Consider the following 12,160-nt stretch of genomic DNA (forward strand, 5'->3'; position numbering starts at 1 on the left):
GGGGGACCACTCACTTTGCCTTTGGGGAGGTGGCAGGCACTTAGGGCAGCTTCTACCCGCTTTCGGTCAGCAGGAAACATCTGGAAAAAACTAAAGGAGCAGAGGAAGGCGTGAGACAAAGAGGAGTCATGCCTGGAGAGGGAAGGCTGTGGAGAGCTGGGTGGAAGTGTGGGGAGGGAACGGGGAGACTCACTTCTTCACAGGAATCTTCCCTTCAGGGTTGAGCTGCATCTTGAGCTTCACCAGGCTGGTGGGCAGAAAGCAGCCTGTCAGGCCCTGGGCTGGCACACTCAGCCCCCGCCCCCCACCCCTAAGGCCAGCCAGGCAGGCACTTACATCTTGTCCAGGAAGGTGGTGCGGGGGGCGTTGGATGTCAGCGGGTGCTTCACCAGCGCCAGTATATCCTCAGCCCAGTCCTGCAGGACCCCAGAGCACAGCAGTCAGGCCCCTGACCTCAAAGGTGGCCACGCCACCCCCCGGCCCAGGCCTGTCTCTCAGGAAGTCCAGGCCATGCCCGGCGCCGGGCCCCAGGCCCGGTGACCCCAGTGCACCTTGCCCACGTTCTCCTTGTAGGAGACGAAGTTGTGGAAGGTGAGGTCCACCATGTCCGGGCCAGACACCACAGTGAGTGTCTTCAGCAGGAAGTTGTTGTCAGGAAAGTCCAGGTTGAAGACCTCCCGGAGCTTCTGGCTCTGCAGCAAAGGGGACATGGTGAGGGTCGCCCCTGCCCACGGTGGCGCTGCTGTCCCTCCCCCTCAGCCACTGGGGTAGAATCCCAGTCCCATCTTAGGAGCCACCGGCCCCAGCATCTTCCTATCCCCGCCTTCAGGGCCTGGGGCCGGGAGGGAGAAACCCACCAGAGAGCTGAACCCAGGCCATGGGGTTTGGGAGTCCTGCATATTTTGTTTGCCATTTTTTCATTTGAATCTAGATTCTTAGCTCCCTGGCTCAGGGAATCCTGCTCCCCCAATCCCTTCCTCCAATCTTTCTATGAGCATTAAGCAAATATAGGCAAACCAGTCAGGGAGTTGGGAGGGGGGGTTGGGAGCCACACCCCCAGACAGCCTGGGTGATTTAGGGGCAAGGGCTGGCCTTGAGACAGGAGCAGCCATGCCCCTTGCTTGGCTCAGGGGGAGGCCGGTTGCCCAGCCCGGGGACCTCTCCTCACTCCCCAGGGCTCCTGCCCCAGCCCCGCGGAGCCAGTGACCATGCTGAGCCTGCGCTGCTACTGGGCCCACCTACCTTGGGAATCTTGGCAAACTTCCCAAAGCGGGTGTCCCGGATGCTGGTGATATCCAGAAACTCCATCTCCTGGGGGTGCCCAGGGGGTAAAAGAAGGGAGGTGTACATAGAGCAGGGAGGAGGGAGCTTCCACACCCCTTCATATCCCGGCCAACCGCCCCCTCTAGATGCTAAGACTGTGTGGGGCTGCCCTTCTGTCCATTCCTTCCCTGGCCGCTCGAGTTACTCAGGACCCAGTAGCCCGCGATCTCGCCTCCACCATCCTGGACTCTCCTCCGGTTCTCCCTCCCTCCTTTCTGCCTGGGTGCTGAGGCCCGTCCCTGATCTCTCTGAGCCCTCAAGTCCACCTGGAACCCCAGGCAGAGAACCAGCCTTCAGTAGCAGCTTTTTCCCTTCTCTCTCTCTCTTTCCAGCTAAGGCCGGAGCATCTAGGCCAGCCGTGGGCAAACTACGGCCCGCGGGCCGGATCCGGCCCGTTTGAAATGAATAAAACTAAAAAAAAAAAAAAAAAAAAGACCGTACCCTTTTATGTAATGATGTTTACTTTGAATTTATATTAGTTCACACAAACACTCCATCCATGCTTTTGTTCCGGCCCTCCGGTCCAGTTTAAGAACCCATTGTGGCCCTCGAGTCAAAAAATTTGCCCACCCCTGATCTAGGCTGAAGGCAGCCGTGGTTGGAGGGACTGCACCCCCCCCCCACCAAAGCGAATAGCCCCCCCTCACTAGAGATCTCCCAAAGACTCCGGCGGGGTCATTCTGCACTCCCACCATGCACCTCCAGCCACCATGGCACGAGGCGCCTTGACTCCATGCAATAGTAGGAGCTCTTTGGTCACGCCAGGAGGGGCTGCCTCACCTTACTCTGATACGTCCAGTACAAGTAGTAGCCCTTGGGGTCCACACGGAGGATGACCGGGGAGGCTAGTGTTGTTTCCTGTGGAGAGAGAGAGGCAGCGCCCTGCTCTGAGACTCCAGGCCAAGCTTCCCTGGCCCACACCAGGCATTTCAGAGCTCACCATCCCTCTAGGAGGTGGCTGTCCCGGGAATCTGCAGGCATTTCCCTCATCCTGCGGAGCTAAAGGCTGGGCATAAGCCTCAAAAGCTCTGCACCGGGGGAGGAAAGGGGTAGAGGATTGGAGGTGGTATTTCTGGGAGAAAAGAGGGTTTCCCCTCTAAGCCCCAAAGAGAGGTTCTCCCTCTAGACCCCAAACGGGGTCTTGGCCCCCACCTCATCCTGTTCATAGGGCCACAGCTCAGTCAAGGTATAGACTATCTCTCCTGAGAGTCCATACCACCTCCAGGGTTGCTCAACAGTGAGAGCCAAGAACCCAACTCCCACACCTGCATCCAAGGCCCTACACCCGTGGTCGGCAAACTCATTAGTCAACAGAGCCAAATATCAACAGTACAACGATTGAAATTTCTTTTGAGAGCCAAATTTTTTAAACTTAAACTATATAGGTAGCTACATTGTTATTAACTTAATTAGGGTACTCCTGAGGCTTAGGAAGAGCCACACTCCAGGGGCCAAAAGAGCCACATGTGGCTCCTCGCGAGCCGCAGTTTGTCGACCATGGCCCTACACCATCCGGCTGAAACCTCGCTTCCCACACGCTCAGTCTTCCCCTCCGTGAACTGCTCCCCCCATCCACCCATGCCCCTTAGATACCAAGTGCGTTCTCACCTCCAACCCTCCCTGCCTGAAACACCATACGGACCAGCAGAAGCCTCATGGCTTCAGAAAAGCCTTTTCTGAAACAGCCTGAGAGGGGCTTATCCTCAGACCTAGAAACCCATCCAGGAAATCCCCAGGGGCTCGGACCCTCAGGAAACAAGCCCGCACTAGACCATGAGCCCCGTGCCCCAGCTTTGCTAAAAGAGTGGATGAATGATGAATGAACTCACTTCTAAATTCCTGTTCCGTTCACGGAGCACACAGGCTACCTCTGATTGTAATGATTTGTATGCATATATAACAAGATATTAAAGTTGAAGCTCTCTACAAAACATGGTAGTTCCTGCACCCCAAACCAAGTCAAGTGCAGCATTTACAAAGGAAAGAGTCAAAAAAGGTTCTCAGATCTGGGGTGCTTAATCGACTGGAGAAAGAGGACACTTTGTGAGGAGGCTAATTTTGGAGAAAGCTGTGCTGTGAGCTCCATTCCCTACCTTTCCCAAGGGAGGATTGGGGTGCCTGACCCCTCACTTTAAGCCTAGTGAGGGGTTTAACTGCACTTGGAGAGATTTTGTCACCCTGCTATTGTGGGACATAACACACTGGGGCCTGACTCCTGCCCAGGAACCAGTTGGTGACAGACCAGCTGACTGCTGGAGGCAGAGAGACCCTGGTGTGCGAGAGGAGCCGGACCCCGGAGTCTGTTGGGACCATGCACACACGTGCACTTGCTGGGTCCAGCGTGGCCTGTGGGAGGGAGGGGCAAAGTCCAAAGCCATAGGAAGCTGATGGCCGTCACTGGATTCGGAGGGACTGAAGAAGCCATTGCAAGTGGCCTGGAATACAGATAGCAGGAGGGCCCTAAGCAAGAGGACCCCAGTGCAGGGTGGAGAGGTCCTGAGAATCCTCAAAACTGTGCACCAGAGAAAGAATCCGCCCAAACCGCCTGCCAGGCGCAGAGAGCACGAGCCAGTTGATGATGATGCCTGTTCGATGAAGCCCTTTGATGAAGCCCTTTGATACGCCTTTCTCACCTCCCTCCCTGCACCCCACCCCTGGCGGGTCTTGGAGGAGGAGCAGGAAACCAGACCACCTCAAACCATTCCTAGCGGGAGGAGGGCAGAAGATGTCATTCTAAATCAGTGATGGGGAACCTTTTGAGCTCGGCATCAGCATTTTGAAAAACCCTAACTTAACTCTGGTGCCGTGTCACATATAGAAATTTTTTGATATTTGCAACCATAGTAAAACAAAGACTTATATTTTTGATATTTATTTTATATGTTTAAATGCCATTTAACAACGAAAAGTCAACCAAAAAAATGAGTTCACGTGTCATAGGTTCGCCATCACTGTTCTAAATAAAGGTTGGAGCTCTTCATGATAACTGTTTCTGAAAGAAGACTTGGCTTTGCGAGGAAAAGTGACCATAGAATTGTGTTCCCCGAGAGCAAATGGATTGCCTGTGGCTGCCTGAGTTTCCTTCCACGGCCGGGGGAGAGCTTCTCCCAGCAAATGCATTGTAAAGGGGCACGGGAGACAGCATGCAGTGGGGAGTTCATTACATCCTGTGCGCTGTGCTTATGCAACACGGCATGGCGTACCCAAGCCACCTGCCAGCTGGGCTGAATAGTCTGAGAGCAGAGCCCTGGCCATAGGTCCATGTGCCTGTGGCCGGGCGTGGGCGGTGCCTGCTGTGGAAATCAGGATTGAGGGCCCTGCAGTGCCCCGCCTGGGGCAGGGGAGGGGGCAGCCAAGTGCCCAGGTGCTGGCTTGCAGAGAAGGCCACAAAGCATGCCCCCACCCCTAATGACCCTCTGCCCAGCCGGGTTACGCACACTTCCCAGAGGAACCGAGAGAGGCCACTTCGCTTTTCATTCTGAGCCACTTCCCTCATTCCACAGGCTCCTGGGACAGGCCGCCGCCATGCCACATCTACCACACACCCCGAGGGAAGCAGAAAGCATCTGGCCATGGCCTCCTCCCCACAGTCATGGCAACCAGATTACTCAGCCCAGCCCAGCCCTGAACGGCCGAGAGCCCAGGCTACCTTAACTCACAGACCCAGAGCCCCCTCATCCCACCTGTGAGGACTAGCCAGCCCTAAGGCCCTCTCTTCCACCCCCACACCCTTCCCCGGCCTTCATGTTCCCTTCCTGGGACCAGCCCCTCTGCCTCTCACACAGGGCCAGCCCAGCAGCCTCCCCTCCCTGCTCTCCTCACCTGCCCCAGAGCATCCCTGGCCCCTGGGGTCTGGGAGGACCAGAGGCTGGAGGCAGGCCCCAGTTTGGGAAGGAGCAGACACAGTGGAGACACACTACAGGGCACAGCAGTGCCTTCCCCTTCCCCTGCAGACAGGCAGGCGGCAGGGAGCTGGGTGAGCAGCCCGCAGAAGCAGAAGTCAATCCATTCCTTCCGGGGCCCCTGGGACCAGAAGCCCCAGTTCTTCCTCGGGGTGCAGGGGCCTTTAGGGGCTGCCCCACAGCCCCACAGCCGCTTTGGGGAGAGCAGGGCTTTCTTGGGCTAGAGACAGGGACAGGGACAGGGACGGGGCGGGTGGGGAGGGGTGAACAATCTTAATGGGCAAGAGTGGGGCATCTGCGCTGGGAGCAGGCCCTGGTCCACCGCTGCTTCTGGCCCTGCCTCAGCCCTGGGGCACTTTCCTCCCACTCAGCCGGGACCAGGAGCAGCGCACCCTGGGGGCGATGGGGAAAGACCCACCCGGACCCTCCCAGGCAGCCCTCCAGCTTCTCACATCCAGACACAGAGCCTTAGCCCTGCAGCCCAGGAACATGTTTGGGGCACACACCCTCAGCCCCAGGTTTGTTTATCCAGGCAGTTGTGTCTGCTGCCTGGCCAAGCCACACAGGCGCCTGAGTCCTGACAGACATAAACCTACCCACCACCCTGGCAAAGCACCCCGCAGCCCCGCCTGCTACCCGTGTCCCCGCGGCCCACAGCCCTGCCCCACTCACGTCGTCCCATTTGATGAAGCGCTCCCCGTGGCTCAGATAGGCCTTCACTTGCGGGGGCAGCAGGACAGGGTTGAGCAGAGACATGGTGCCAAGGGTTCCTCTTTGGAGAAGCTGGACAAGGCAGAGGCCGGCAGCAGGAGGGCGGGCAGGAGGAGAGCCTAGCTGGGCTCACATGGCACCCGCCCGGAGCTGGTCCGGAAGTCTGGGTGCTCCTGCAGCCCACGGTGGCAGTGGCTGGGTGCAGAGCTGAGTGCTTCGGACAGAGGGCCCGCTGCCTTTTAAATCAGCCTCCTCCTGCCTGCCTGCAGTGGGGGGCTGTGGTTACTGCTCCTGCCCTGGGAGGCCGGCTCCCCTCCTCGAAGCCCCCGCCCTCACCCAGTGCCTCAGCACTTCCTGCTCAGGGCTTCCTTCTCGCTGCTGTTCAGGATGCAGTCAGGAGGTCTGGTCTGCTTGGAGCTGGGGCCTCCCGGTCCCAGAAGTAGTTCCTACTCCCCTAGATGCGGCCGGGGGCTAGAGAAGGAATAATGTGGGGCCAGCTGGGGACACTGTTGCGCAGGCAAGGACTGAGGGGAGGAAGCAAGCAGGTGACCAGGGAAGGGACTTCCACAGAGGTGGGGTCCAAAGCACCAGGGTTTCTCCCAGAGCCCGAGGAGCTGGGACCACCCTGCAAGTGGGAGTTGAGGGTGGGGCAGGGCCCAGCTGGGACTGAGCATTTTTGAATAAGCAAAGTTTGTTGAATACCCAGCTCCTCTTTCTCAACGCTTCCTCCCCATGAAAATGAGGTGCAAGTGAGGCAATCACACACCTCACCCCCCACACGTGACTCTCCCCTCTTGGACCTCGAGGCCTGGCTGACACCTGGACGCCCTGCTGACCAGCCACCCTCGCACACAGCCAGTTGGGCCACCCTTGGCCACCAGACTTCAGGAGGCTCTCCTGCCAGGCCCCCTCCTCTGACCTGTGCCCAGAGCCTGGGTGAGAACGCTTGAGGCAGGAGGCTGCTCGCAGAGGCCTCGGCTCTGGGCACTTGCTCTGGGTGCCTGCAGGGCCTCTACACTGCCCCAGCCCAGGGAGCTCAGTCCTGGCCCAGCTCAGCCAGCCCACTTCCTCTTGCTTAATCTGATCTGCTTATCGCCCTTGCTAATTCAACTGGGGGAGCAGGGAGCTCTACCCAGGACTTCCTTCCCTCTCGGGGCCTGGTTTTCTGCCCCAGGTTCTGCCATGAGCCTTTGTGCCAGCCCCTGACGACTGTGAGATCCTCAGGCCCTAGAACTGTCTCTGCTGGCCAGTCTGGGCCAGGGCAGGGGGGTGGGAGCTAGTGGGGCTGGAGCTAAGGGGACTCCCAGCACTAAAATAACCTCTAGGAGAGCAATTCTAAGACTTGGGATGGAGCCTGGAGCAAGCAAGGCCTGACTGAGCCTGTGGAAGCAGCTTGGGAATCCTCCAGCTTCTTTGCCCTTTGCCCTCATCCTCCCACCCCTCCCTCCAAATCCTGCTGTCCCCCTTCTCTCCTTTCCCATCCCTCTAGCCAAGGGCCCCTCTGGTGTCCCTGTAGTTTTGGTTCCCTCCTGGGATCAGGTTCCCTGTTTGTCTGTTTGAATAGATTTTGCAAGGGAAATCCCAGCTCCTTCTCAAAGCCCCTGCACCTGTCACCTGCAGCCACCTCTGGCCCTGCACCCACGTCCCTCCCTCTTATCTGCCCTGCAGCCATCAGCCTTCTCGCCACTTTGGGCCTGGAAAGACAATCCCTTCTCTCTCCCTTGGGGTGTGGGGGGAGAGGTAGCAGGGGAGAGACAGGTTTGGGGGTGCCACAGGAAAGCAGGGAGTTCAGGATAGTTTACTCCGATCCTTCCACTCTCTGGCTCTAAAGAGCAAGCTATGGATCCACGGAATAAATCCTCACCCGTCTTTACCCAGTGATGGCACTGCCTGGAGCAAGTTCTTGAGAACCCCACTGTAGCTTCCGCGGGGCCTGTATTTTCCTTTCCATATCCTGCAAAGCAGCCCTTAGAATGCAGGGAATTCACGCAGTGAGGGAAGCTGGGGAAACCTTCATCAAAGGGCTTTTTTCTTTTAAAAATATACCGAGGCTTTTAAAACATGTGTATTGACAAAGAAAACTACTACTGTATAAATAATGGTAGAATGGCTATGGAGAAAGCAGGTCACGAATACCCAGTTTGGGAAATGTGCTCCCGGCCTGAGCTGAGCAGAGGGCCCCAGGCAATCTGCCAATTCCAGAGCAGAAGGTGGAAGGGCGACGATGCCCCCTACTGGGCACACTGAAAAGCTCGTGCCTCCTGGGGAAAGGCTGGGGATCGAGGGAGGGCAGATCCCGAGTGGAGTCGCTGGGGGGTCTGTGTCAGCTGTGATGGTGGCGGCACCTACACTGGAGTTTGCACGTGTGAGCTCCGGGCCACACAAGTCAGCACATCGCTGCCTCCCGGGGAGATGGTGGCGGCCCAAAGCCTCGGAGGCAGGACCCGAATTCATTGGTTCACTTGGCAGCTTGTGTGAGGTTTCCCAATCTGCTCATCAGAGAAGTTTAGTGGTGGAAGTTGAACTCAGATCTTCCCGTGACCCAGTTACTAGCCAACAAGAGAGTCAGATTAGGTAGGTTTCTTAAGCTGATGCCGTGACTTCCCTGATGAAGCAGTTGGGGTTCAGGAGCCCTGAGGCCTGTTGTGCCTCTTGGGCCAATGGCTAGCTTCGTTTTGGAATGAGGAAGGCTGCTGTGACATCCTCTGGGGTCTGTTCCTCAGTCTGACACATGAGCCAAATTCACTACTCTATGAACCCAGTCACTCACTAGCTGGTTTATCTTGTGATATTTAACCTCCCTGTGCATCAACATTCTGACCTGTGAAATGGAAATAACTATGTTTCAAGGAATGTTGTAAGAACTAAATACTATAATGAATATAAAGTACTCAATACAATGCCTACACGTGAGCTTAGTAGTGGTAGGAGTAGCAGCAGTCACTGACAGGAGCAACGCAATTTCTTATTACGTCCTCCTCAGTATATATGCTACTCTTTCCATAACAAATATCTTCACTGACTTGCTCTTTATTTGTCCCCCACCTCCTGCCGCCCCCAGCAGTCTGTGTGGGTCAGGGGCTGGACCCACCTTCCCAGGGCAGGCCGAGTTAGGGGTGCTCCTGGTTGTAGACTTGAAGCAGGCTGTCCCCCAGATGACCAGAACTCAAGAAGTTGCGTGCCAGCCTCCCACCACCACAGCCCCCACCGCTGATGAGGTAGAGTGAACAGCAGGAGCTGTTCATCAGTCTGTCTGTTCATGTCCAGCTGTGGCTCCAGATCCAGCCACCCTCTACACACAGAGTTGAGTGTGAATGGAGGAAGGAACAAGGCTGGATAGCAGGTGCTGAGGTTCTAATTCCTCATGTAGGAGAGGAGAGATGATCAAGAGTTTTCCGTAGAAGCCCAGGAGGGAGATGTTGCCTCTCCTCCCAAACTAAGCCCTTCTAGAATCATAGAGGGAAACATCTGGGACTTAGAAGTAGAAAAGATCCGGTCCCGTGTGTGTTTCCTTTGAAGTGCCATTTTGGACCAAACTTATTTGGAGATGTAGCGGAGTGAATACCGGATCGTTCTCAAGAAACCCAGATTGTAATTTCCAACAGAGGAAAGGTTTTTGCTGTGTGATCTAGGCAAGTTACCTGAGCACTCTAATCTGTTAGCTTTTGATTGTTTCTAAGATTCCTTCCAGTTCTAAAAATCTCTCTTTTTTCTAATCAGAAGGGTCAACCTTGTCACTTTTATCTCCCACCTTTCCTCTGGGAGATGTAGAGCTGTAGATGGCAGGAAAGGATTGGCCCCTGCCACAGCAGGGTCTTCTTGGACATAGTCCGCATCTTCCCTGCCTCTGCTTACCCGTCTGTGAAATGAACCCATTTTCCTAAGTGTGAGGAAAATAAGTTAGACGATGTCCTTCTCCAGGCGGGCATGGTGCATTGCACGTAAGGAAGGCCCTCGGGAAGATGGCTTGCTTCTGTCCTTATTCCTGTCCTGTCCATCTTTTTATCAGGACCTGGGCAAAGCCACAGGGAGCAAGCCCCTCAACGTTGTGAATAACAGGAAGTTATTGTGAATAACAGGAAGTCAGTGAGAACAGGGGGTGTGTTGGGAGACACACTCAGGATCCCGAACCCCCTAACGTGCTGGAGTCACAGCCTGAGCCTCAAAGGTGAAATGAACATGGCTTAACAGAGATCTGGGCTTGGCTCCACGGCACCGACTGTGCAAGGACAGGGTGGGGAAGTGGCGGCTTAGCAGAAGCAAGTGTGAATAAAACTGAGGGTTTTTGCTGACAGCCAGCTCCATATGAGTCAAATGAAAAGGCTGCCAGAAAAGCAGACAGACTCTGAGGCTGCTGAGTTGAAGTCGAACACTGAGCCCAGTGGCTCTCCATCTTGATATCAACCAGAATCACCTGGGAAGCTCTGGTAGCACTGTGTGTCCTTGCTGTGCCCAGGGCCTCTGAATCAAGACCTGGGATGTGGGAGGGGGTAGGGGAGGAAGAAGGTGAGGAATTTATATTTCTAACGTTTCACCCTTGGTTCCAATGTGCAGCCAGAGCTCTAGAACCAAGGACGACGCAGTCACATTCTCATTCCTGTCCTGTCAGACCACGTCTGATGTACTCAGGGACTTCCGATTAGTTGCTTTATCGTCGGGGAACACGCGGCAGGAGGGCATTTGGTGGAGGACAGCCAGGATGTAGGATGACACCACACTCTGTGAGGACTGGTGGAGGGAACCATGGCTCAGAGACTCAGGTGGCCAGGAGGTCCACCTTCAGATGGATGAGGCTTGTTCTCCTGGGTCCCCAAGGTTAGAATCTTCGGTGACTTAGGTGACTAGACTGTCTTAGTTCAGGTTTCTCATGAGACATCATAAGGAAGATCTGCTTGCAGAAAGTTTATGGGGAGGCACTCCCAGAAACAACATGGCATCCGAGGAAGTGAAGGAGTCAGGACTGAGCAGAGGAATACATTGACCAGCGATGCAGTCACAACAAAGGACGCCCCCACAGGGGGCTCTGGAGTGGGGGTGACGCTTCAGACCTGGCCCCACCTGAGGCAAGAGGCCTGGACCTTTGCGTCCCCCATTGACCAGGCAGATTATCCCTAGGAAGAGCTCAGGAAGTAGGGGCAATCGTTCCTCCTACTTACCTTCCTGTAAGATTCCCAGAGAAAACAGTCACTAGAATTCTGGAGGAGCTATTTCCACACAAAGCAAACTTCCCATACGAAGCATGGAGGTCTAAGCCATGTCCGGCAGGCACTATCTCGGTGGCCGTGGCACACCACCCCCACCCCAGGTCCTGCACCCGGGACCAAGAAACATAACCCCAAATTGCAGGGGTGCTGGCGGCTGGGGGCTCACAGCTGAGTCCCTCTCTGAGCACTTCCAAAGGGAGCCACCTGGCCCGGCTTCCTGAGCAGGGACAATCCGCCTGGCCAATGTGGGGACACAGAGGTCCAGGCCTCTTACCTCAGGTGGGGCCAGGTCCGAAGCGTCACCCCCACTCCAGCGCTCCCTGTGGAGGCGTCCTTTGTTGTGACTGCACCGCTGGTCAATGTATTCCTCTGCTCAATCCTGACTCCCCACTCCTGCAGCCTGTCTTGGTGTCACTGATAGTCAGCATTCTCCCCGCCCCATTACCCAGTCTAGATTCTCTTTACTTCCGTTTGTACCTCTGCTGGTCCAGGTGGCTCACCTGGTGGCATTCCTGAGGGGTCCGAGTGCCTAATCACCAGGCCCTTCTCAAACCAGGCTTCTGAATTTGTCTACTTACTACTAAAATTGGGCAAGGGAGTACCAAGAGACACCCAGGTGCATCACCTGTGTGCCAAACATGTTCTTTCCTAACCCTACTGTGTAGCAGCAGCCCACCTTTTTAAAGGACCAGGGTCACATATCCCTGCCAGGAAGTGACTCCTTTCTCTGCCTGCTGGTGGTCTCTTGGTACAAGGAGATTAAACTGGGAGATGTGGAGCTGTAGATGGCAGGAAAGGATTGGCCCCTGCCACAGCAGGGTATTCTTGGACACAGTCCGCATCTTCCCTGCCTCTGCTTACCCGTCTGTGAAATGAACCCATTTTCCTAAGTGTGAGGAAAATAAGTTAGACGATGTCCTTCTCCAGGCGGGCCTGGTGCATTGCACGTAAGGAAGGCCCTTGGGAAGATGGCTTGCTTCTGTCCTTATTCCTGTCCTGTCCATCTTTTTATCAGGACCT

At 55.8% G+C, this 12,160-nt stretch overlaps 1 protein-coding gene across 1 annotated transcript in view; it reads right to left on the reverse strand.

Annotated features, from left to right (window-relative positions):
• The window catches only part of PLCB2 (phospholipase C beta 2), a 20,030-nt gene extending 13,653 nt beyond the window's left edge, over positions 1-6,377 (reverse strand). The window contains 7 exon segments of the mRNA XM_023757611.1: positions 15-90; positions 194-247; positions 337-416; positions 552-692; positions 1,243-1,311; positions 2,104-2,181; positions 5,898-6,377. Coding sequence (XP_023613379.1) covers positions 15-90; positions 194-247; positions 337-416; positions 552-692; positions 1,243-1,311; positions 2,104-2,181; positions 5,898-5,981 — 582 coding nt within the window. The 5' untranslated portion in view covers positions 5,982-6,377.
• Between the last annotated feature and the right edge of the window lie 5,783 nt (positions 6,378-12,160).

The sequence above is a fragment of the Myotis lucifugus genome, unplaced genomic scaffold (genome assembly GCF_000147115.1).
Source record: "Myotis lucifugus unplaced genomic scaffold, Myoluc2.0 scaffold_109, whole genome shotgun sequence".
NCBI classification, from domain to species: Eukaryota; Metazoa; Chordata; class Mammalia; order Chiroptera; family Vespertilionidae; genus Myotis; species Myotis lucifugus.